Source organism: Perognathus longimembris, chromosome 14 (genome assembly GCF_023159225.1).
Source record: "Perognathus longimembris pacificus isolate PPM17 chromosome 14, ASM2315922v1, whole genome shotgun sequence".
In the NCBI taxonomy this organism is placed as follows: Eukaryota; Metazoa; Chordata; class Mammalia; order Rodentia; family Heteromyidae; genus Perognathus; species Perognathus longimembris.
In genome coordinates this window covers 45967863-45994659 of record NC_063174.1, presented here as the reverse complement: position 1 = coordinate 45994659, position 26797 = coordinate 45967863, and the positions used below count along the sequence as shown (strand labels likewise).

The following is a 26797-nucleotide window of genomic DNA, read 5'->3' as shown; positions in this document are numbered from 1 at the left end:
ACAACAATGTATTATTTTTCCTCCCAAATTACAGAGCCTTGAGGGTCACATCCTTTCCTGGTTTCCTAGGGCTGATTCAGGGTGATGTTATAATTCTCCTACTGCCTACCTCATGCCTCCTAGTGCTTCTTCTGTATGCTAATTCCTCACTCAGCAGAACTGGGAGAGGAAAACTCCAAATTTGCAAACCAATGTCCTTGCATTTGCAACCCAGGAAACTCTATAGGTTTTCTATTTTCAGGAACAGTAGTGCTCCATTCTTGCTTTGTGGGTGGCTTAGAAGAAGAGAAAGGAGAGAGTTCTGGCTAATGACACTACTTGCTTGATCCCCGTAATGATGAAGACAACTACCCTCTCAGGTTGAGACAGTGTCATCCATCAGCCTGTGCATGAACTACTAGCCCTGTCAGCTTCCTCTCAAGAGATGACAAGTCCAGGGTAGCTTTCCTGGCTTACTGAAATTCCTCCAGTCAAGAGAACAAAACACTACATCAGAAAGAGAGGTCAGAACGAATGTCTTTGGCAAGGAGAGCAGATCCCACACTTTCCATCTGCACAGCCTTTTGAATTTATTTTTGCAAGATTATGAAAAGGATTCTCAGCAAAAGCTCATGACTTGCTGGTGCAGGAATTGGGGTAGGGCTTGTAGCTTGCCTTTGGAAGGGAGTGTTGGTGATGCCAGGACAGGAAAGTTGCAACTTTGCTTGTATGATGTCTGATTAAAAATACTAGTAGTAAACACATGCCCATATGTGTTTGTACATGCATTATCTACATGACATAGGCAGAAGTGAATTGCTGACTGAGTGTGTCAAAAAATGAAAACCAGCCATAAAGCTTTACCTTTATTTGGTAAGAGAAAGACTGCCATAGGACATCCTTTGAGGCTGTAAAGATTAATTTTAAAAGCAGGGCCCTCTAAATGATCCTAAAATGAATAAGGAAGACATTCATCTCTCTCTCTCTGTCTTTTCTCTCTCTCTCTCTCATCTATCTCATCATGGAATCCCTGGTATCCTTAACATTTTTCAAGTATTTATATTATCTGAAAATAAATCACAGTATAATTTGAAACTTCTTAAAATTCCAGCCTCACATATGGCTAGAATTTTTACAAGTCATGCCCCACCCCCAAAACCCTCAATTCTATTGAAGTCTTTTAAAAAATTAATTTCTTTATTGTCCAAGTGATGTACAGAGGGGTTACAGCTTCATATGTAAGGCAGTGCATACATTTCTTATCCAACTTGTTACCTCCTCCCTCATTTCCCCCCCTCATTCCCCCTCCCCATTTCCCTCCCCTCCATGAGTTGTACAGTTTGTTTATACCATATTATTGAGGTCTTTAAAAACTGTGTGTTGCCTAGTATTTGTGGTTCATGTCTGTAATCCTAGCTATTCAGGAGGCTGAGATCTGAGGATCATGGTTCAAAGCTAGCCTGTGTGGGAAAGTTCACAAGACTTATCTCCAACTGACTAGCAAAAAGCCAGAAGTGGCAGAGTGCTAGCCTTGCATGGAAAGACTAAGGGACAGTATCCAAACCCTGAGTTCAAGATCCAGTATCAATATTAAAAAACAAAACAGTAATTGTATGTCTATGGTTTTGTGTTATCTTGAAAATAAGGAGCTGCAAATATGCTTTGCCAGTCTCAGTTCCTTTAAAATTATATTTTATGCCCATTAAGTGTTTTATGGGCAATCTACTCTATATATTGATCATGAAATAAAACAACTTGTGAAGAAATGAGCAGTCTTTTTTTGGACCAGGAAAGAAAACAAAAGAGTGAACTCAATTCAGCCTTTTCTTAAGTCCTTTTCTTCTGCACTAAATCATCCAGGAAATGAAAAATGCACTGGTAGGCCACTTAAGTTAATGATACTGCTCATGTCTAATGCAGGAACAGCCAGTTACTCCTTATGTTCTAGATACATATATGAATAGAGCTTCCCTGAATACAGACGTGCCCTTAGTATCTGCATAAGCCATGTAAATCAGGGATTGGCTTTCAAATCCTCATTCTCAGAAACCTAACAGGTGAAAAGTGTTGATGTGAGGTGGAACATGTATAATCTGCTAGAGATCAGCCTCAAAATTGGCTTATGACAAAACACATTGACAACTACTCATTTAAAGAAGCCTGTTTTGGGGGTTAAAATGAGACTTTGCTGAGTGGTTTTGTGAACTTATTTTCTTTAAAGCCATCCCATTTTGAGTGACTTAGCTCCGTGTTTACATCTTCATATCAAATTTCAGCTGCTTCATTGTCCTAATTTTTTTTTTTAACATGAGTATTTGCTCAGAGCAAGGGTTTTTCATTACAGGTGATTTTGTTTCCCGGAGGACATCTGATGTGACTGGAGATTTTTTTTGTCTGTGTGCTGGCACTGGGGTTGAAATCAGGGCTTAGGCATTGTCCTTTAGCCTTTTCACTCAAGGCTAGCACTTCTGGCTAACTGGAGATAAGAGTCTCACAGATTCCCCCCCCACCCCGCCCCACCCTCACTAGCTTTGAACAACGATCCTCAGATCTCAGCCTCCTGAGTACCTAGGATTACAGATGTAAAGCCATCAGCAGCTGGATTGGAACCTTTTTCATTGTATAGTATAGTAGGGGCATTTAATGAACAGAGCCTGCCAGACATTCTGTAACATATAGAGCAACCTCCTACAACAAAGGATTCTCCATCTCCAAATGTAAATAATGCTTAGTTTGACAAACTCTTTCTTAAACGGTACACACAAATTACAAAGAGTGAAGGTTTTTTAAAAAATTATGGTATGTTGAAAAGTTTTTAAAAAAATTATTTAGTGTCAAAGTGATGTACAGAAGGGTTACAGTTTCATACAAAAGCCAGTGGGTACATTTCTTGTATGTTGAAAAGTTTTATAGGCAACAGACAATGCAGCCTTTGATGATAAACTTTGCAGCTCTTGTGTCATTGCTCATTATGACCACCTTGACTGGCTTGAGTCAAACAGGTTCTAGTTGCTGAACCTATTTTTATTCTCTCTGAGAAAAATAAATGGGTTATAATAGGCAGCCTCACTTCTGTTGACTGTCTTGGGATGGAGAAAATGTAGTTACTGTTTCAGTGAAATTCACCGGGTTGATACAAAATCTGTCAAAGCAGATATACTCAAAACCAACTGTCAAAGATCAAGTGTATATGCCTTATAATTATTATAGTTTTCACAAATAGACAAGAAGTCATAGTGTTCTCTATATTTGTAGCTATGCAACAGTCTCACATAATATCACTTAGAAAGTTTCATTGTTTCAATTCGCTTTACTACCTGATAGATTCAGTTCTAAATACAGAAGTCACAGATCATATTATTTAATAACTTCTTGACATTTGGTGGGGACAACTAAACCAGTTTCATGTGCTTCATAGGAATGTGTCTAAATGTCTCATCCCTGATAATGTCAGTGGGATTTTGGTTGGATTAACCTCAGTATTTTTCAATTAAACATTCATATTAATTTTGAAAATTACATAGTGATACTTCATTGCAAATTTTTACAATGTAATTGAGTGCATTAAGTTAAATTGAGGGCCATACCTGATATAACTCCATGACCCTGTCTCCCATTCAAGTCTCTTTTTACCTCTAAAACGTTTATATTGTTCCTCTCTCAGCATCATTTTAGTATAAATACAACTAATTTCTTAATAAGAAAGCAACAAACCTTTTCTAGCTCAGAATTCTACTGGATTTTGTAAACAGTAACTCTTTGATTTTTTTTGTTGTTATTATTTTGTTTTGTTTTTTTGGTACTAGTTCTGAGGCTTGTATTCCAGGCCTGGGCACTGTCCCTGAGTTTTTCTGCTTAAAGCTAGGGCTCTCCCACTTGAGCCACAGCTCCATTTCCAGCTTTTTGGTGGTTAGTTGGAAATAAGACAGTCTCCTGGACTTTCCTGCCTGGGCTGGCTTCAAGATCCTCAGATCTCAGGCCTCCTGGGTAGCTAGGATTGCAGGCCTGAGCACCTGGTTGTAAACTGTAACTTTTTATCACTACCTAGATAGTGGTTAGATACTTGTGGTCATTTGAAGAAGGTATGGTGATTCCTTTAGCACAAATGAATGGGCCAGATATGCAGTTTCTTCTAAGGGTTATGTTAGTCAATAACATATTCATTGACAAGTCAGACTAAAATTCCTATTAATTTTTCATTATTCATATGCTATAATTTAATGAAATAAAATTTCAATGTCAAGGATATATTAATGGAAAAATGAGTTCCATTTTTCTTGGTGCATTCCACCAAGAATTAACCATTATATAGTTCCAGCACAATGATAATTCTAGATTTTTAAAGTATTAGGTTAAGCAATAAGGAATTGCTATTTTATTGGTTAAAAATGTTTTGGTGATTTCATATGGTCCAGAGAATATATCTGTTTTTTAAAAAAGAGAGCTCAAAATTTCCAAGGTAGTAATATGAAAATAGCTTGATGAAACACTTGATTTTTGCATTTTCCAGTTACTAATATTTTTCCCTATAAATATCAATTTAATCTTGGTTCACATTCTTTAGTCTGAGTGATAATGGGAACACGCATCATTAAGAGAAAGGAAATGAGCTAAAGAAATTCATTGTGGTGAGAACCAGGTAAACAGCAAACAATGAAAAATTTAGATTCGTACGAACTTTGTAATCATTTCTGTTTGACAGTGTTTATCTCTTTAAGGTGTTTATCTTCATATCCATTTTTATTTCATTTTTATGTGTCTCATAAAGTTGGATATCACTCAATGTTTAGCTCTTTGGTATCTGATCATAGAAAACAGATTGCTCTGGCACTTTTATGTACTAGAAGAAAAGAAAGTCATCATGTATATAGACTCATTATTTGAATATGGTTTTCAATATAGCAAAGCATACCTACAAAACTTAATGTATATGTACATGCAAGGGTACTACTGTGAGTATCAGATCAGATAAAAAAAATTTGCACCTTCTGTTGCAGAAAATGCAGAGTAATAAATGTACTTGTCTTTCACTCATCTCTGAATAGAGAAGTGATCCTTATTATATATGTTTTCATAAAACCTTCTAAAACATTCATCCATCACTTCTGGACAGGAGGTTGTTCTGATTGAAAGGATGCTAGATCTTCAGTGAAAGAGATTTTTTTACCAGTAGTGAGAGTCTGAGTACTCAAGGGAAGAAACTGTCTTTAGAGAATAAGGTATATAGAATTATTGTGGATTTCAATAAGAAGTCAAATCTTAGTTCCATAATGTTTGATTCTATGGGTAAATTGAGTTTCTTATATCAATGAAAGTTTTCTCTGAGAAATTTCATATGAAGGGGCTGGGAATATGGCCCAGTGGCAAGAGTGCTTGCCTCACATACATGAAGCCCTGCGTTTGATTCCCCAGCACCACATATATAGAAAATGGCTAGAAGTTATGTTGTGGCTCAAGTGGTAGAGTGCTATCCCTGGGCAAAAAGAAGCCAGGGACAGTGTTCAGGCCCTGAGTCCAAGGCCCATGACTGGCCAAAAAAAAAAAAAAAAAAAAAGAGAGAGAGAAGAAAGAAATTTCATATGAAAAAACAGTTCCAGGTGCTGGTGGCTTCTACTTGTAATCTTAGCTGTTCAGGAGGTTGAGATGTGAGGATCACAGTTCAAAGCAAGCCTAGATAGTAAAGTTAATGATACTTTTATCTCTACCTTACCAGGTAGAAGCCAGAAGTAGAGGTGTGGCTCAAGTGGTAGATCATCAGCCTGAGTAAAAAGCCAAGTGAGAACACAGGCCCTGAGTTCCATACCTGATACTTGCATGCATACACAATAAGCAAAAAAAAAAACCCACAAACCATATTAGCCTGGTATGGATAACCTCTGTGAATTATTACCTACTTCTGCTTTATTAGAAGATTCTTAGGATGTAGTTGGAAATTTCATGTCCTACTTTGTGAGACATTGCATATTGGGATGGATATAAATGAGTAAGCTGAGATCATCTTATAATTGAAAAACAATCTCACTTTAAAACAGCATGTACTCTGCATACCATTAAAATGAGTGGATAAAAAGACCTGACTGTGGTCTAACAATTTGTGAAAAATGTTATAGCTCTGTTTTCTATTTATGCCTTTTTTTTTAAAAAAAAGCTGTCACAGTAGTGTGAGTGCACTCTGATGATAGATAGTGTCTAGTCCAGAAATGATAGAGAGAAATTTCTGTTTTTCACTTATTTGGTAACAATTTAACGGATGATTGTCAAACAGTGAGAAAAGAGGTAAATATATATCAGTTAGCTATGATACGTTCCGTAGATTAAACATGATATTTTGGTAATATCAAACACTTTACTAAAATCCACTTCATAATTAAAGGAGGGGGAGGAAGTGAGAAATAGAAACTTGCTGGTTCACTACTCTACTTTTGCCTATGTTTGAATTGTTTCATAGTAAAACTTACCCATTTATTTGTGCTGATAATGGGGCTTGAACTCAGGGTCTGGGTACTATCTCGTAACTTCTCAAGGTGAGTGTTCTACCACTTGAGCTACAGCTCCACTTCCAGCTTTTTTTTTTTTGCCAGTCCTGGGCCTTGGAATCAGGGCCTGAGCACCATCCCTGGCTTCTTCCCGCTCAAGGCTAGCACTCTGCCACCTGAGCCACAGCGCCCCTTCTGGCCGTTTTCCATATATGTGGTGCTGGGGAATTGAACTGAGAGCTTCATGTGTAGGAGGCAAGACTCTTGCCACTAGGCCATATTCCCAGCCCCAACTTTCAGCTTTTTGATGGTTAAATAAGATGAGAGTCTCCTGGACTTTCCTGCGCGGGCTGGCTTTGAACTGTGATCCTCAGATCTCAGCCTCCTGAGTACCTAGAATTACAGATCTAAGCCACTGGCACCTGGCAAAACTCACTATCAAATCATAGTGATTACGTTTTTTCCCTTCAGTAATTTGTATCCTAAATACAGAAGGAAGAATTTTCACAAATGCACAAGTACCATGGGGTCTTTACTTTCTAAATACTTTCTATTTTTATATAATCTTATTCTACATCTTTTTATTGAACTGGTTCGTGCACTCTCCAAGAAGTAAAGATCTTCAGTGTCTCTAATTCTATTTCCTAAGCCCTATAATGGTGATTTATGATAAGTGGTAAAGGAAACCATTACTCAAAATGATGCAAGGAGGAAATCCTAGCCAGATGCCGATGTAATACTAGCTACCAAAATCTAAGGATCTAGATTGGAAGCCAGCCCTGGCTGGAAAGCCTGTGAAATACTTATCTTCATTGATTATCCAATAAAAGCCAAAAGTGAAGCTATGGCTTGAGCACAAAAGCTCGGAGAACAGTACCCAGGTCCTTAGTTCAAGCCCCAGGACCTGCTCAAAGAAAAAGTAGATGATTGGATTAGAGTCATTTTGGGTTAGGTCCCTTTTTTCCCACCACAGTGGCACTGAGATTGGAAAGGTGACACTGTTGTCCAGTTATTAACTTAGAGCCTCAAAGTGTTTTATGAGCATAGCTTGGGGAGAGACTTGTGAACATGATGCTACATGGTTGGTACATGGTTGTGGAAAGAGAGCTGTAGCACCTACTGTCAACAATGCGCAGTTTCCTTGCACCCCTGTGCAGGGCCTGTATGGGAACATTGACTCTAGAGTATGTCAACTGCTGCTGCCCACTGTCCTCTACTGCTTCTGCTGGCTAATAGTTACACACACCAATGGCCCTGAATAACTGGATGAGTTCCTTCTCACCACCCTCAGGCCTGTCTAGGTAGCACAGAAGGATCCAAAAAAGATGCTAGCAATACCTGAATAATCTAAAAAGGAAAGGAATGGCCCCAAGTTATAAAAGTGTGGCTTTGGAGAACTAGAACTTGGTCTGGTCATTGTGGCCCCTGTAACTCATGGATGTGGTTTTTAAACAGCAACAGCACCACCACCAACTTCTTCCTAGTTTCCAGCATGTGTCTGCTGTATAACTTACTCACTGTATAGTCTGTTAGTCTCAACTTCACAATCCCCCTGCATCAGCCTCCGAAGGGCTGGGATTACAGGTGTGCACACCATTCCTTGCTTTCTTTTGATTTTTTTTCCTGTTCCTTTCCCCCTCCACCTCCCCACCCCTCGGTAGATATCCTGTATCCTTACACAGGGGCTCCATCTAGCAAAGGAAAACATCTTAACCCCCCAACTTCTTATTTTCTATCCTTTTATTCAGCTAAGCTCTACTTTTTTTCTTTCTATTTCTCTACTTAGCTGACTTGTAGCATGTGGCAACCATTCCTACCTTCCATCTCTTTTTACTTTGCCTTTTGTCTGTTCCTCTCCAGCTCCCTTTGATTCAGCATGCTAAGAACACATCACCATGAACTCTACCCACAACATTGAGACTCATAGTTCTGAGTCACCCCCCCACACACATATCACAGGGAAATATGAATAAAATAAATGAGTAAAACTATCTCTGAATGAAGATGAAAGCCAAAATATTTGGAGATGTTGAGTTTTATTGAGGCCTTAATCTGATAAGCTCATTGTTAAAATATCAGTGGTTTTCCTCCTTTCTAAAAGTCTTTTGTATTCCTTCTTGTCCTTTCCTGGCCCAGAGAAACTTAAGAAGCAATGGTTTCCTTGGGTTACAGATATTTGAGCATTGTTTCTGTCTAAGATTTTCCCTAGAATCATGGAAGATGAAGGGAAGGTTATGTGGTAAATAATTTAGAGACCAAGGATGCACCCCTCCTAAAAGCTCACAAAGGTCTGGTTCTGTGTTGAATTGGGGCAAAGTCTTAGTCTTTCTATCATTACTCCTTGGACATTGTGCTTGTTGTAGATTGCCCCAGTCATAATCTTTCCTAGTTTTTACTACATATACAGTTTTGATCAAGTGACAAAGAGGAGGTTGATAACTCAAGCTAAAAACCATATCTTGTTTGCTAGGAGAAAAGTTATGTTTAGAAGGAATCTAATAACTGAGGTCACTCTGAATACAATTATGAGTCAAGAATTTTTTTGAACAGTTTCATAACAAGCCTATGTTGCCTATAAGCCTGAATGTGTTACTCATCAACATTGCATAAATATAAGAAGACATTTTAAACCCATTTTGCAGGCAGTAAGTGTAACATCAGAGATTTGTTTCTGATTATACAAGCTTGTATGTTTCCAGAAATAGGTTCTATGTCTTGTGATTGGAGTCCACTAGAATATGACATCTCCTGAGAAATAAGAAGTAAACAAAAATTTGCTGAAAGAGCTATTGTTTAACATTTTTCAGGAAGCAATAAGAGATTTGTTTTCCTCTGAGGTTTTTGGGTTTTCATGTCATTTAGTTTATTGCTAATTAAAAAATCATAAACTTTTGGTTTGGGGGGAGGGGAGGAAAATTTAAAGTCTTTACTTTAGTATGATACTTTATATGATAGAAAATTCCCCTGCGAAAGCAATAGTGTGGCTATTTGGAAATTCGTTTATATACCTGTTTTGAAAATAATCATTTAGCTAAGTGGTTGTATCTTCTTCATAAAAGATTCCTAGTATCCATCTAATAAATGAGATTGGCTTTAAAAATAGATTGAAATCTCAGACCTCATATTTTGTCCTAGCACATTAACATTAATCCTTTCCTATCTCCCACCTCTTACAAAAGCAAAAAAAAAGAAAGATTTATTTAATCTGATCAAGAGGTAAGTCTTTAAAATTAAAATGGAACCAGGACAATAATTTATAAATATTTCATTCTGCCATTATCTTAGTTGCATGGTTTTATGTGTGTATGTGTCATTTGCTAACTTATTCTAAGCCCTTCTCTTAATGGAAAACTAAGCTTAAAAAGGTTGTGAGAGATTATTTTGTTAGCTTTCTTCTCTACCTTCCCAACCAGTCCACTAAGCATTTTCAGAATCTTCTTTTGTAATGTAACTCACTGTACCATCATCTTTGTTGCAGGTATTTTATTTCCATACCAAATGTGAATGTTTTTCATGCTGTCATGGATTCTGTTAGCTTCACCGTGTCCACTGGGTTTAGAATACAGCATCCCATTTACCTACTCTGCACATTAGTACCTCCCTAGTTTTGAGGAGGTGTTGCATTCCTCATTCTCAGTGAGCACCAACTACGCCATTGCTTCTGGAATGGCATGAGCTGGCATGTACCTCCACCTATTTTGCCATCCTGTATGTTCTTGTCTTCAGCAGATGAATGATGCATAAGTGATGACTTTTTTTAAACCTGCTGTAAAACCATTTAGAAAGAATGACCTATTTCATCGTGAATCTGAACCTCATCTGATGGGTTCTTCTATCTGTGGAATGAACCAAAGTTGTTTTAAAAGTGATGGACTATTTTGGACCATTTTTCCCTTTGTTTCTTTTGGTCTGCTGCTTTGGGTCAAGGTTATAAGAAGAATAAAGTGAATTCATCCTAGTTTCAGAAAAGAAAGAGTAAGTTCAGTTTCTTCAGCCGGAGGGCTTTTTGTGTGGTGGGGAAAAAAGCCACACATAATATCACAGAACTGCTCTTCTCCCCGCTGATCTCCTCTCTGCCATCAGTCCCAACTTTGAGTATCTTTAGAGGTCCAAAAACTATTCTCAAAACTAAAGTATCATTTTCTACATTATTACTTACCAAATAAGTACCCCACAAATCATAATTTATCAATAATCTATTTAATCAGTAATTTCTACCCAATTCTGCAAAAAAAGGGGGGGGGGAGGAATTACTTATGTTTTGGTATTAAGAAAGTACCATATTTTATAACTTGGCTAATGTTAACCAACATTGGTCACTTGTTAATTAATTAAACCTTTTTAGGTAGATGTCATGGATGTGATGGAAACTTCACTAAGATTAATAGTTAATGTTGTTGTCTTGTTTTCATTTGGATATTAATATTTATTTCTGCTCTTGAAATGTGCTAGGTAGTCATATAGTACATTATGCATCCTTTATGTAATCAAGGACTAGTTCCGTTTTATGTTACTAGATTTTTGATGACAAAAACAAAGTAATCAATTGCTAATATTTTCTACTTGTGTTTACACAAGTTTGCATTCACCAGAAATATTTTTCATTAATAGTTTACTACTTCCTTCATTTCCTATGAATTTCTCTAGACTTAAACATAAAATATAACTAAATATCTAAGTAGAAACTCACAAATAATTTCTTCCAGACCAGTTCCATTAAAACAGGCTTTCCACCCATCCTATCTTTATCTAATTATTTGTTTCTACTTGTGCATTTTGTATGCATATATTTGTTTGGTTATTTATACATGTGTTATCTCCTGCTCTACACAGAGTACAGATTCCAATCATATATATCTTCCTTATCACTATATTTTGAGGGCCCAATCAATAAATAAGTGCTAAATTACAAAAAACAACAACAAAAATATATTCAACAAAAAAAGTATATTCAAGTATATTCAAGAGAGCTTGTGGAAGTTGGGGGTAACGAGGGTTGAGAGTCAGACCAAGTAATAGCAAATGATGTCTCCTCTGTAGCAACTAGATAGTTGTCTCTGTGAAATGAGCTGATAGCTGCCAGTCAGGTTCTGGACTGTGTTCCTCACAAAATGCATCGCCACAATTGGCAGTCACTGGCTCTCTTGGGAAAGCCTCTATAGGCTTTTCTCTACTCTTCTTTTCCTGCTTGTGACCACATTTCTCTTCCTTTTCTTGTTATGTATTTGATTTCCCCTCCTTTTATTTCTCCCTTGTCTTGTCTTTCTTTTCTCTGCTTGCCAGTAGGCAGCTTGGAAAAGAGCAGCAACAGGTCCTGAAGGAAGAAAGCATTAGCACCTCCGGATTGTGTTCTGCCAGTGCCAGCTTGGGAAGGAAGGGCTGTAGGGAGAGAATTTCTCACCTCTCACAGCGTCTGCCTTCCTTGCCTCAGCCCTGAGTTGCTTTACTCAAGGTGTGTCAGGGTTTACTGTGGGATTGTGCATTTTATCCGTTGAGCTGCTTCTTTCATCACAGGCAAGGAACATGGCTGTGTTTGCAGAATGGATGGGCCCACAGGGAATTTGGAATGATGGAGTAATTGTGGTCTAAAGCTTTCATCAGAACTCCCTCTCAGGCACAACCAGGGCTCACCAGAGGTTGTACAGTTGTGCAATTTGTAGTTTCCTTTCTCTGGTAAGAGTTGCTTTTTTTTTTTTTTTTTTTTTGTCAGATGTGAGGCATGAACTCAGGACCTGGGCGCTGTCCCTGAGCTTTTGTGCTCAAGTCTATTGTTCTACCACTTGGAGCCACAGCACCACTTCTGGTTTTCTGGTGGTTAATTGGACATAAAAATCTCATAGACTTTGCTGCCCAGGCTGGCTTTGAACCACAGTACTCACATCTCAGCCTCCTGAGTAGGATTACAGGTATGAACCAGCAGTGCTGCATTTGAAGAGCTGTACTATTTCATAGGAAGTACACATGACGGCCATATTTGAAAACCCTTCGCCAACTCACCTGTCCTGTTTAGACACTTGTGGATTTATAATTGTATTTGTTTCACAAGTTTTTAAGAAAATAACAATGAAGCTCCATTTTTGTTATACAGTTGACAAACCAGAAGGAATAAGATGCTACTGCACTAAGTCTACTTAATGGTCCATGGTATGAACTGTGAACTTCACAGAATTCTTTGAGTGCTATTTTGTTCTTTCAGATAAAAATAAGGAAGTATTAAGTAGTAGTAGTAGTAGTAGTAGCTATTACGTTTGAAATGTTCAAGTCTGTTTTCAGGTTATCCTTATGCAACTTTACTTTCTCAGTCTCAGTTTAGGAGCTAACACACACATAGGCCAAAGGAAGACATGTCACTTGTACTTTTTTTTTTCCAACCAAAAGAAAGCAATGGCAGGATATGATGCTCTCAAACTATGGAAAGAGGACAAAACAATTAAACAATTTTACAGTGGTTCTGTACATATTAAAAAACCCAAAGCATTCTGCCTGCTGTGTGTTTGGGAATTTAAAACCTCCTGTGTATAACATTGTATGAGGAAATTCAACCAACATGTCACATGCTGGTTTGTATTTAACTCATTACAATGTTGATTGCTAAGAATACTTATATGACCAAGAAGACATCCGAACCGTCATATGAAATCTAACCAAGAGCTTGAGTTGGGACAATGTCAAACAGATGTTAAATCCCAGATAAGTCTATACAATTTAGAAGATAAAATTGCTACTCAACCACTTTCAGCAAGAGCTTTGATTCTCAGGACAACCATTGAGATCCACAAAACAATCTTGAAGGACAAAAATAAGGTTTAGAGTTTGGGAAAATTTACCATTACACTCGACAAGCCAACCAAATTCACCCTTGATTTCTCCTTTTTATAACAGAGAAAATCACACTGTGATCTTATGATTCTTATTTCATGAACATAAAATTATTTGAAGATCAGTGATAAATTTTATTAATTGCAACAAGCCTTATCAACCATGTATATATATAAAAAAGAAATTGCTTCGAAGAACTATGATTTCGAAGATGGACATATTTTCAACCTGGTAGAAGATTCTGGCTCTCATCTTTGTGATTCATTTATTTAGAAACAAAATCTGACAAATGATAAAACAAGATTTGCCACATTCCTGCTTTTTCCCCTTAATTTTGTCTTCATTTTCTTTGCATACTTCTGATTTTAAAAAAATAGCAAAGAAAGAAAAGGCAGGCAGGAAGGGAAAAGAAATGAAAGAAAAAAGTACGAATACGTTCTCACAGAGTTGTAAGTTTGACTTATAACCACTTGTAATCTGAATGTACTTTGAGCTTTGAATTAATAAGGCATTCTCCCCCCACCCCCGCCGCCCCCCAAATTTCCATTAATACCTCTCCTTGGCTGGATATTTCCAAATAGACTTCAATCCTTAAGAGTCAATCACAAGTGAGAGAGAACTGCTTTATAGCTGCAGAAGTCTCCACCTCAGAGGAACCCTGGTATCATTCAAACAAAGTGAAATAAATGTCTAAGGAGGGGAGGAATCTCAAGACTGGCTTGAACAGTGAGGGGAAGCGTCATTTCCTGTGTCCACACCTCTGTCATTGTTGGCTGAGACTACCTGGCAGGGAGGATTTGCTTTTCCATGTCCACCAGTTAAAACACTATGTTCATACTTCCTTCTCTTTGGCCTTTCTACTCCTTCCCCCCATCCCCCCCATCCCCAAGGACATGGTGAAGCTTGAAAGGAAAACTGGAAGAAATATATATGTATGTCTATGGATATATAGATAACTCTCTTTTGCTAACAATGCATGCTAGTTCTTGAGTATATTTCTTGACATAATGTATGTTCATTTTTCTAGCCTCTGGAATCTTCTTTCAAAAGTTAGTCCACAGGATACAAATCTAAAACTCACAATGGGCCAAACTGATGATAACAATGAAGGGAGCCAGACTGTAGGGAGTGATGAGACTTGGGGGGCTGGGGAGGGCCAGGCACAGGCCACTGTGGTTTACAATTCCTGGGCACCCTTCCCTTGCCCTGCAAGATGTCATATGTGAATGGTGCCCCCTAGTGTGGAGGCCTTCCATGTACCCCATGTATTCATCATTCATTCACAACATCCCCAATGAGCTTAGCTTCACAATGACCAATAGAGATTGCAATAGACAAATTGGGCAAAAATCTTTGGTTACCCAAAGCCTAAATTCCTCTTCTGGGATCACTTTTTTTTTCTTTCTTAAGTGAAAAGCACACTGCAAATCACCAATGCATCCATAAGCAGAATTGAGCCCACATGAGTCCAACAATAAATGACTTCTGCTCTAGTCTTTTATTTCTGGAGCACTTAGCTCCAGGGCCAAAATACCACAATGGACAGACAATGGTTTGCAGCCATTGCTTAAGTCCTGCTTAATGAGAGCAATGTATACAGAGAAAACACAGCCAACACATTTTCTTTTTGATGGAAATTTTACACCTTGTTTCCTGTGTCTGGACTTGCCACTCCTTTCAAGAAATCATAATTCTTAGAGGTAAATGGTTAGATAAGAGAGGAAGGATAACTAAAATGAGGTGATAGGACAGAGTATTATCTACCTAAATAACTGTCTTCGCAGCTCTGAGTTCTGAGTGGGGTAAGTCACTGAGATCAAAGTAGTATTCAACCCAATTGGCATCTAACCATTTAGACATTTTGGCAAATCTGCTTAGAGGTTACGCTAACAGAAGAGCAAGGGCTGACGAACCTACAAGCTCTCTTAGATCTATGGCAGCCTAATGACACATAAAGTTCCAGTGACTAAGCTCTGTCTGTATCTTGAGGACTTTTTTTTTTAATATTGGAAGCTTCAATAAAACCAAATTTGTATTACGTTTCTACATGAAGCTGTCAAATGTTGTGATGATACTCAGAGTTTAAAAAAAGTTTTCCACCACACATTGGGCTTTCTTAAATAAGATTATAGCTTAAAAGTATTTCTAGGTCACAGACCTGATAAAAGAGGCAAAGAGATGGTATAAGGGTGTAAAGGTCACATGTAAACATTTCTCTCTTCCTAAAAATGGAGCAAAGGCCATCTCTGATTATTCATTCTTCCTCTTTTCTACCTGCCTGCCTAGAGCTTTTTTCTCCCCAAACTCCTGATTAAGTTAATAAAAATGATAATCAGAGGAGAGAGTATTATCATATTAATCAACACATTATATTAAATTACTTTCTCCAAACTTTGGAAGCAGTTCCTGAAAGCTGTCAAAGGTATTCATTTTTTCCTTCCCTCCCTCTTTCTTCTTTCCCTCCTTCCATCCCTCCTTCTCTCTCTCCCTCCCTCCCTCCTTCCCTCCTTCCCTCCCTCCCTCCCTCCCTTTAAATCACAAAACAAAATTCCACTGTCTCTCCCCAACCTCTTCTGAAAAAAAAAAAAAAAAAAGTTGTCGAGTTTTGCTTTTCTATTCACTGCAGTCCTGGCCAAAGTAAAGCCCTCTTTCTCAATGACGTCAAGATCTTTAGCAAGATTAGGCTTTCATTTCTCTATTGCAGCAATTAGCCAGGGAATGTATAAAAGACTTCGGGAGACTCACTGGCTTGCAGAGAGAGGCACTTTGTACCACAGACAGATAGCAGGAAGGAAAGCTGGAGGGAGGAGGAGAAGGGGTGAACCGCTCCTGGAGAAGGGAGACGGGAGAGCGTCTGGGAGAACAGAAAGTGTGTTTCAAACGGAGTTACAGAAAGAAAGAGAGGGAGACAGCTACCCTTAAAGCACATTAAAAAAAAAAAAAAAGAAAGCGAGAAAAAAAATAACAAAAAGCAACAACAAAACTCTGGCAATTCAAGGAAGAAACAGGGCTGCATTTTAAAGAGAGACAATGAAGAGCTAAAGAAAAAATATGCCTCAGTCTCATAGGTGCTTGGAAATGAAAGTCTCTAACGGACTCTGACAGGGGTAACTGGATTAGGGACTGGCACGCCAGCTTTTTTTTTTTTTTTAGCATCTTAAATCCTGAAAAAAAAAAAAAAAAGCAGCAGCTCCGAATTGAATGAATTGATGGGCACACTCCAACTGCTAGGCTGCTGAGACTGAACTTGGTCTTGCCATTTCTACTTCTTTGAAAGAGGAGACAACTTGGGGCTTCCTTTTAATTTCTTTTTTTTTCTTCTCCCCCCCTCCCCCTCCCCCTCCCCTAACTTTCCTCCTCCCCCCCCCCCACCGCCCCCCTCTACCACCATACTCGTTTTAAATAAGAGGGTGAAGGGGAATCCAGAGCTCACAAGGGGACTGACTCAGGAGGCAAGAAGATGGGCATCCTCAGCGTAGACTTGCTGATCACACTCCAAATTCTGCCAGTTTTTTTCTCCAACTGCCTCTTCCTGGCGCTCTATGACTCGGTCATTCTGCTCAAGCACGTGGTGCTGCTCTTGAGCTGCTCCAAGGCCGCTCGCAGAGAGTGGCGTCGCATGCTGACCTCAGAGGGACTGCGGTGCGTCTGGAAGAGCTTCCTTCTGGATGCCTACAAACAGGTGAGCGGCGGCCCCATCAGGGCCAATGGGCCAGGGCTTCCAAGATTGAGGTTTCCAGGGCGTGGGGAGGGGACATTGGGAGGAAAGCTGGGGGCTTGCCTAGTGGTTGTGTGTGTGCAGGGGAGCTTCTGTATTTACACCTGTCATGTAGGGTTAGACGTAGAGTGACAGATAGGAATAAATCTGTAAGGACTGGATTGCCTAATCAGGGGTCTTTTGAATAAGGATTGCTATTTACCTTGCATTTATGTATTCATCCATTTACCTATCTATCTATCTACCTACCTACCTACCTATCTATTTATTAGAGTAGAGGGTATTATGCCTAGAAAATAATTTGGGGCAAAATCAGAAAAAAAGTTAGGAGTGATGGGGGAAGAGTACTGTGTTTGTTCTATTCTTGGCATAAACTGGAATTATGATGCTTTGCTCAATGGGAGGCTAGTGAGGTGTCCTACGAAAGACTAGCCTAGCATTTTCTCTTTTCTTCCTGACAATGTCAGAGTCACCAACAAAATGGTCACAGCACAGGTGACTGGGCACTGTAGCCACTTTGTTTCTGGTGGAGGTTAAGGGTTCAATGAAAGCAAACCTTGTGAGCTCTCTTAGGGGCGGGGCGTCCGGGTTGTCTCTAATGACTACTTTTTGATTTGCAAAAGGAAGATCTGAGTATTGACTTCATAGATGCACACTGTGTAAGGGAAACAGGATCTACACATTTACTTTCTCAAAAGTAAAAATAAATTGCCTTATGATAAAGCAGATGGGTTTTGTGGGTTCATTCAGTCTCGTGCTTTGATAGCATGAGAGCAGTAGCCTCCTTTTCCCATGGAGACAGGAGCTGTTGGAAAGCCAGGTTGGGTGATCTTTGTTTCTAAGTGCAAAAATTCTGGGGTTCCCAACCTTTATGCTGCTGAGAGAGAGACTGGTGGGGCATTTTCAAGGGAGATCTTAAGGGGAAAAGGGGAACATTTTGGTTCTGTCCTGTGTCAATTTGTTCCTTACTCTTTATTCCCCTGTGACTCCTGAAGATTCCCTGGGGTTAGAAAGAATGAACTCATGTGGCAAAAGTTGGTAGTGAAGGAGCCAGTGTTAGTTCTCCTGGCAGTGTTTGAGAGACCTTGCTGGAGATGGCAGGGCAGGAGGTTTGAGAGAAATATTGAAGCCAGGTGTTCAATGAAGTAGTACACTTTAGGCAGGCAGAACTTCAGAAATACTGATGGAAACTCAGAATAATGCAAGGGGAAGGAAATGAGTCCTCCATAAATAAAGACTAGAAAAATAAAACTCAGTACCAGTTAATATGAAAGAATCCAAGGCAGAATTGTTTCCACTGAAACCCAATGTCCAGAAAGAGAATGTCAATGATGTACTGGAGACATTTTTACTATGGTTAACCCTGTGATTATTGAGAGGAACCCGAGAAAGAGCTGTTTTTATTATTCTAAAGGCATGTGAATAGTCAGACCTCTTATTAGTGACCTCTTATTATAAGGATATGAATGAATGCTCAAAGTCCTAATATTCAAATTCACTCTTGTCATGTATGTAGAGGCAAATAGGAGGATGAGCAAGGGGATGCTAACATATACATTCTCTCATTCCATTCTCGTGAAACTACACTAAATGAGAAATTTTTCTGCTTTCTTTAGGGGTTGAAAATTTGAAGGAAGATAGAGAATAATACACATATAAAAGTGTTATTTATCAGGATTTTTTCTCACCATATCACTAGTTCATGTCTTAGCTAAATAGAAATATCAGTGCCTTGATCTCAGTATAGTAAGCGCTGAAACTTTTTTGAGTTCTTTTGTTGTTAGCCCTGGGGCTTGAACTCAGCACCTGGGTTTTGTCCCTGAGCTTCCTTTGCTCAAGGCTAGTCCTCTATCGCCTGAGCCACAGAATCCCTTCTGGCTTTTTCTGAGTGATTTATTGGAGATAAGAGTCTCATGGACTTTCCTGGCTGGGCTAGCTTCCAACCATGATCCTCAGATCTTAACCTCCTGAGTAGCAAGGATTACAGGCATGAGCCACTAGCTCCCAGCTAATGACAAAATGTTTTTTAAATTACATTCTAAGAAAATCTTATATGCATCTATATCTAATACAAATGTCATCTTTCACATTGACTATGATGACTGAAATGTTACCCACAAATATTACATGAGGTATCTTTCCCATTAAACAACCTATTGAGCCTGAGAAGGAAAAGCAAACAAATGGTTTTATAATAACCTGCTTTAATGTATACTGTCCCTTTGTGTTGAAATAAGTTGTTACTCATATTACAGGAGTTTGAGGGTGATTTTTTTTCTTTTAGGATATTTTCTGTGTGTTCCTCTTCTTTGTCTCTGAATATTGATCTGACTAGTGACCAAGTCCATCACGGATGTCAGTATAATGATTTATTTAATAGCTGCCATGTGCAGGAGCAACCCCAGCAACTTTATATCCAGAGACAAGACTGGCCTGGGCGTGTAATGAATAGAAACCTTGTGAATACAACTTGGGTTAAATGTTGGTACTTTTTTTTTTTTTTTTTGGCTGTTTTGGTCTTCAAGTATGGCTAGGGTAATGGTTGCTGTGGTGGCATTTGAGAGTCACCTCAAACCTCTCCAACAGGTTGAATCCTGTTACCAAATGCTGGTGTCATCTGTGCCACTGTCTTTGGGTGTGGCCATTTCAAGAGACACTGAAGGAGGCTCTGTTTGAGATGGCATCACAAGGTTTCATAATCTTGACTACATTATGTAGAAGCAGATTTTTCCAAGAGGAGATTTCCACACGTGATACAATTAGACATGTTATTTCTTCTTCTTCATCCTCCTGGTCATTAGGTGTCAGCTCTTGGAAAGATATTTAAGGACACTGGGATAAATGTATATTTTCTGTATTTATAACAAAGGAGAGACAACACACACACACATACACACACAGAAATAAGAAAGAAAATGCTTTTTCTCCATTGAAATGTCGAAAAGGGGTTTAAATTTAACTTTATGGAGCAGCTTTCAGAGATCATGGGTGTTTGGTGGGGTTCTCTGTACAATATTGATTGAAAAAGAGTCTATAGAAATGCATGAAAAGTGCCTGAGGTAAATAACAGATGTGAGTTATTTAAGTTTCTAAAGTCACTGTCACTTCTTCTGAACACTGTATCCTTGTTCGGGTGCTTGAAGACTCAAAATGCACCCAATAAGCAAACTGTCCTGTCTGGCTCTTACCTAAATGAAGTGTAAAAGTAAACACACAGTATAGAGCTGACAAGCAGTTTAGTTTCTGCACGGTTAATAGTGCAGTGGCACAGAAAACATATTCATTTGAACATATAATTTAGGTTTTGAAAGGGTCTCTTTAACCTCCCTCCCCCCCTTCATTCACCTCCAGCCTTTCGACACGGGGTTCCACAATGGAAAAATGGCTCTTTTAAGAGAGACATGGTCCCCAGATTACACAAAGAGGGCCATAGCCAGAGCTTGCCCATGATTTGGACCAAGCATTGGGAATGATAGGTCTTGGGGTTGGATTTTCGAATGATAGGTCTTGGGGTTGGATTTTCAGGGTACAGAAACTAGAGAAATGAACCCAAAAGGAGAATTTAGCTCTGACTTACTTGGCCACTCTGAATGCAAATGGTTAAAGCTCTGCTTAATGCTTGCTTGGCCATGTTTCTAAGAATGTTGATGTAGCCTGGTCATTATGTCAAGTAAATGGACACTTTCTGAGAGTTAATAAAGCCATTCCCCTGGCTTAGGATAGCAAGAAGTGTATGTAAATACTTTGCTAAACCACCTCGCCCCATTTTTATCATTTGCTTTACTATTTATCATGAGATTATATGATTATTTAAAAAAATTCAGAATCCCTTTGTGAAAAAATAAAGGTTAGTAACATATGCTCTGTTTCCAGCTATATTTGATAATGGTTCTTTTATCCCCTGGCCCTAAGCAATCCACATCTATAAAATAGCATTAAACATGGCTAGGGAAAGTTATTATCTAGGAGATGCTATGTATTACAAACACGTCCATTGCAACCTTTAAACTTGGCTCCTAGATGTCATGTTGTAAACATACAAGTGGTTTATTCACCTCCATTGTTCGTGTTGTATCCATGTTGATGACAAAAACACCAAAGAAGATTACGGTAATAACACAGATGAGAAAGAGAAAAGTCAGTGATGACGCTATCACGTTTTACGTATGTCCTTTCTGATCTTTGCAAAAAATAAAGAGACCCTTTGGGAACATCGGAACTTCAAGACCAATTAGTGGAAACGATGCTCCTTGTGTTTGGGCATTAAATACCAGGCAGGGTTCTCTTTAGAGCGGCTAATGCTGGCAAAGAAAGAGGTACCGACCTAATTACTCTTCCGCAAGAGTAAAAAAAAAAATGCCTTTTGAATGCCTCTTTGGCAAATATGTCTCATTAAGGACAAAAACCAAACACAAACCCTCTAAGAAGGAGAAATTAAGATGATAGGTAACTTGTGGCCAGGAGACTTTCTGTGCCACTGTGGGAAATTAAAACAAAGTTTGGGAGTACCAGGGGATAACTTGTTTTTGTTGAGCTTCTTTTCCTGCCGACAAAATGTTATTATGGGACCAACTTTATTTTCTTCATCACTTTGGCACTGTGTCAAGGAATGCTGTGCTTCTGGGGAGAGCAAAGAGTCTTCCATGGTGATTCTCCCATTCTATCTCAGCAAGGTTGCTAACCAAGCAAACCAGGAAACTCCATTTGAAATTCTGAGGTTGCTCAGCACTGGTGGCTCATGCCTGTAATCCTAGCAACTCAGGAGTCTGAGAGGTGAGGATCAAAGTTTGAAGCCAGCCTGGATAGACAAACTCAGGTGACTCTTCTGTCCAATTAATCAGCAGAAAGTCTGACGTGGTGGCGTGGCTCAAGTGGTAGAGTGTCAGACTTGAAGGAAAGGGCTAAGGGACAGTGCCCTGGTTCCAGGTTGAAAACTCAGTACCTGCACCAAAGGAAAATAGAGATTGGTGATAAACAAATGAGAAGGAACAGTAACAAAATACTTTTTTAATGTGGAACAAACAAGTGTCACATGTCTTTTTCTTTATTTTAGCTAACTTATCCTCTGTTGGGTTTTAGCAAAGATGGACAAAATCATGATTATTATAAGGATAGTTTAAAAACAAGACTATGAGTCTGCTTATTTGAACTTATAGATCAAAGATATGTGTTTTTCTTTCCTCATTTTATTAGTAGAATCAACCCTACCATGCATGTTCTCTTGTTACCTTTATGAATAAAGGTATCCATTAATGACATTCTAGTGTACACTAAGGTCTTAGAGTTGCTCAACAATGTAAAGAGGATTGACACAGTTATTTGCTGGTCAGTTCACATACCCTGGTAGAGGTATTCAAGTGCCTGTAGCTCATGTCTGTAATCCTAGCTACTTAGGAACCTGAGATCCAGATGATTGCAGTTTCAAAGCTAGCCTGAGATAGAAAAATCTTCAAGACTCCATTTCCAAAATAACCAGCAAAAAGCTAGGCTGGAGGTATGGCTCAAGTAGATAGTGCCAACCAAGCAAGTACAAAGCCCTGAGTTCAAACTTTAGGGTTGCCAAAAAAAAAAAAAAAACCAACAAACCCAAGAAACAAAAACCAACAACAACAAAAATGAAACAAAGAAACAAAAACCACCCCAAAACACAGCCAATTGCCATTGAGTGTTGATTATGGCGGTCTGTTTCAGGAAGTCCCAGGATGCATATACCTGAATATTCTAGCTCAGATGGCTCATCCAGCCCCTGAATATGGGTTTCACTTCAGGTCAAGGTGATTCAATATAAAATACTTTATTAAACTGGAATAATAACCAGAACTATTTGTTCAATAACTCATACATTCCAGTTACTTTCAGTGTATTTCTTAGACTTAACAAAACACTACTCTGTATCTGGGAGCATTATGTAATTGAAAACTTTCCTTTTTTCAACTTTGGAGTGACCGTGAGAAGCTTTAAATTTCCTAAGATGAATCAGTCCAGGTTTTAGTTCTATGACTGAACTGTATGTTAGCTCTAATGGAAATGCTTTTACTTCCTAAGAAAATTAACTGCAGGTAACAGGAGCTCACCTGAGCTTGAAGCATTGGATGAGATTATTCAGGTGAACAGTGAAAAATAACACCAGGATCAGCAGGTGTGCCTGGGTGAGGGTCAGAGTGTCAGATGCCCACTTACCAAGACCGCATCATTGTTTATAGGTCTCAACAATGACTCCAAAATGCTATGAACCCACCAGTCTGCAATGCAGAAATTAGTTTTCTCAAGTGTAGGTTTGCTTACTTAACAGGAAGTCTCTGTCATACACTGTTCTGAAGGCATTCAAGTCTTCTTAACACACTCTATAGAGGCATATAGAATATACAATGTTGTTTAAAAAACACAGCCTCCTAGAATCGTGAATACCTGGAAGCAAAAATCTAATGGAAAGGTGATATCAATACCATACACTACTTAAACCTACAAAGAAGTATCAAGAGGACCCATGGTTTACTAAGTTTGTAATGTCTTTACAATGAACATCTGTAATTAGGAAGAAGTGTACTTTAGTACCTCAAAGACAAATGTAAATGTAATTTGTGCAAAATAATGCAGTTAAAAGTGGCTTAGATTAGATTTGTCCATCTAGCACCACTTGCAAATTAGCCAAGAAATTTAATAGAGATCAATAACTATCTCCCAGATGGTGACTGAAATTCTACTTACTTAAATCGCATCAACAACTGCCTTTTCTAAGAATGAAGAATGTTATAGTAACAGTATTTGTCCCAAACCTGCCCTTCTAGAATTTTTGAGAGGGAGAAAAGTAGAACTTAGATTTTTTTCTCTATGTTAGAGTTATGCATTAGCATTAGATAGAAGGTTTTAAAGAAATGCCCTTGATTGTGTTATATCAGTTGGAATTGTGGCTTCATTAGTAATTCATTTCTAAGTGGCTCCAGTTAACCACAGCAGTGTTATATATGGTTGCGCTTACACAAAGGAAATAAGTCGATCCAGTTGGAAGTGTTTTGTAATATGAAGCATAGTGTATAAAAATCAATTGCATGTTCATAAACTATCCCTATTGTTATTGGCTTTGATTAAATCATTGTAGGGAGAGATCCAATTGTGTTAATTCAAACCGAAGTAGTTGGCTGTTTTATGGTGCCTGTTTTTTATTAACAGTTTATAGATCCAAAGACCACCAACTTTCTTTCATTATCCTGTATTCCACTATTTACACCATGAGCAAAGGGACCACATGGAGCAATTTTATCTTCATCTTTCCTACTGAATATATATTTTTTAAAGCACCCAGAGGCTTTTGTAGGTAAATTATCTGGTAAGAGAATATATGGTTTGTGACTTCCTGGATAGAAAGAGAAAAACCAAACATAATACAAAGGATACATAATGAAAAATTAGCTAAAAGTAAAATTCTTGAATAACTGTATTTTTGGTCATCTTTTTTTTTAAAAAAGTAGGAATTGTGAGTTTCAAGAAATAAGAACTATAAAAAAATTAATAACAATGGAAACCCCCAGGGACAGTCCCACATTGAGGAAAATCCAAATCTTTTGTCAGGACAATTTATTTATTTCAATCACAGAATTTCCCAGGAAAAGTGGTACGGGGCTTCATATGGTACAGATGCTATCTGATTATGAAAATATATATCCGTACCATGACTTGTAGCTGAAAACTCTTTTCCTTATGTAATCCTCCCATAAACAAATAAACAGAAGTCAATTATTATCACCATTTCAAGTAAGAGAGAGAACACTGAGTAGGATGAGTGAAATAACCTTGCTGAGGAACGTTGTCTTCTGGGTTGTTTAGACTTGGTGAGGAATACTCTACTGGCACTACTGTCCATTGTGAAGATGAAAAATCATTTAGCATCGTACATGACAATTCAGGTTCTGCCTGGGTATTTTAGGATTCGAAAAGAGGCAATCTATCCCAAGACTCAGATAATTTGTCTTAAAGTAGACCATTTGCTTCTCACTTTGAAAATGAAGCCAATTAATCATCTGTTATAAATGGCTTGCTAGGTATTGACAGCAGAGCAAGGATGGTGTAAAAAAAAATACCAGCCTCAACTTAATTATGAAAAGAGTTAGCTCCAGTGCCTTCAACGACAAAAAGCAATTACCTTCCATGACTGTACAGGAGGAGAGAAAGAAAAAAAAAGATTTTGATTCTCTTTTGGCCATTCTTTATATTACCTGCCTGATACTGTTTTACTCAAATTAATACATTAATTAATTTACTCAAATTAATACATTGGCCAGCTTCTCTGAAGGAGGAGCCAATTGGTGTGTAATGTATTCTCTTTCCTTGTGTTATGCATGCATGTGTGTGTGTATATACCATACATACATATGTGTGTAATATATGTGTTATATATATACCATACATATGTATGTGTATATATGTACACACATACATATCTATCTATCTATCTATCTATCTATCTATCTATCTATCTATCTATCTATCTATCTATCTATTTTTTTTTCTTTTTCTCCATCAGGTGAAATTGGGTGAAGACGCCCCCAATTCCAGCGTGGTGCACGTATCTAACCCTGAAGGAGGTGGTGGCAGTGGAAGTGGTACCCTGGAGGAGACCCCCGATGGAGCCGAGTGCCATCTTCTTGACTTTGCTCACGCCGATCGGCCGCTAGTGGTCAACTTCGGTTCCGCCACTTGACCTCCCTTCACGAGCCAGCTGCCAGCCTTCCGCACCCTGGTGGAAGAGTTCTCCTCGGTGGCTGACTTCCTGCTGGTCTACATCGACGAGGCCCATCCTTCCGATGGGTGGGCAGTGCCTGGGGACTCCTCTTGGTCGTTCGAGGTGAAGAAACACCGGAACTTGGAAGACCGATGTGCAGCAGCCCACCAGCTCCTGGAGCGATTCTCCTTGCCGCCCCAGTGCCGTGTCGTGGCTGACCGCATGGACAACAACGCCAACGTAGCCTATGGGGTCGCCTTTGAACGTGTGTGTATTGTGCAGAGACAGAAAATCGCTTATCTAGGAGGAAAGGGCCCTTTCTGCTACAACCTTCAAGAAGTCCGGCGTTGGCTAGAGAAGAATTTCAGCAAGAGATGAATTCTACATTAGCTGGTTTTCAAGGTACGATTGTAATAGAATTTATTTTTTTTTCCAAAAAGAAGTTTATGTAAAAGAAAGGAAACTGAGAACGGCGTCCACTATTTCTGACTGAGTCCCATTGCCTTATACGGCTCCACTATTTCTGACTGAGTTCCATTGCCTTACGGAATGGCAGGAATTTACCTGTCCGAAGAACAAAGGCCTCTAACATCTCAGTACTTGGTTCCCTGAATAGTAGCCTTGTTACCTCTCTTCTTAGTGAAAAGCCCTGAATGAGAAGATCCAAGCTGGATCTAAGTCAATGTGTGTCCATTCTTCCTTGAGAGAGAAGCAACACTGCTCCTACATGCGTCCATGCCTTGGGACCAGAGAAAGAGTTACCTGAATAATGACTGTGTTAGGGAAACCCCCATCTCTGTTATGATTAAGTGTATTGCTTAGACTTTAGACAGCATGGAGAGATCCTAACTGGAAAATTCCCAGATATGTAACTTATAATAAAGCACCCTTGAACCCAGGCCATGTGGTTAGGCCCATGATGTTCAGTATGTTAGAATCTAGCCAGTCACCATAGCCTAGAATTCCCAGGTGTATTTGCATATACCTCAACCTTGAGGGTTAGAATGAACATCTGCAATCTGGCAAATGTAGAAAGAACTAGAAGGAAGTGATATCGACAGAGTGAGCAAAGAGGAGGCAGAAAGA

The 26797-nt window shown here is 38.8% G+C and overlaps 1 protein-coding gene across 2 annotated transcripts; it reads left to right on the top strand.

The window, feature by feature from the left end:
- The first annotated feature begins 16038 nt into the window (after positions 1–16038).
- Dio2 (iodothyronine deiodinase 2) lies at positions 16039–26101 on the top strand. 2 transcript variants are annotated; one of them, XM_048362316.1, is made up of 2 exons: positions 16039–16956; positions 25514–26101. In XM_048362316.1, the coding sequence occupies exons 1-2, from the start codon at positions 16735–16737 to the stop codon at positions 26099–26101; spliced, it is 810 nt and encodes a 269-aa protein (XP_048218273.1). In that variant the 5' UTR covers positions 16039–16734. The 2 variants fall into 2 exon arrangements, with proteins under 2 accessions (XP_048218273.1, XP_048218274.1); XM_048362317.1 differs by having other exon boundaries at positions 25514–26089.
- The last annotated feature ends 696 nt before the right edge of the window (positions 26102–26797 follow it).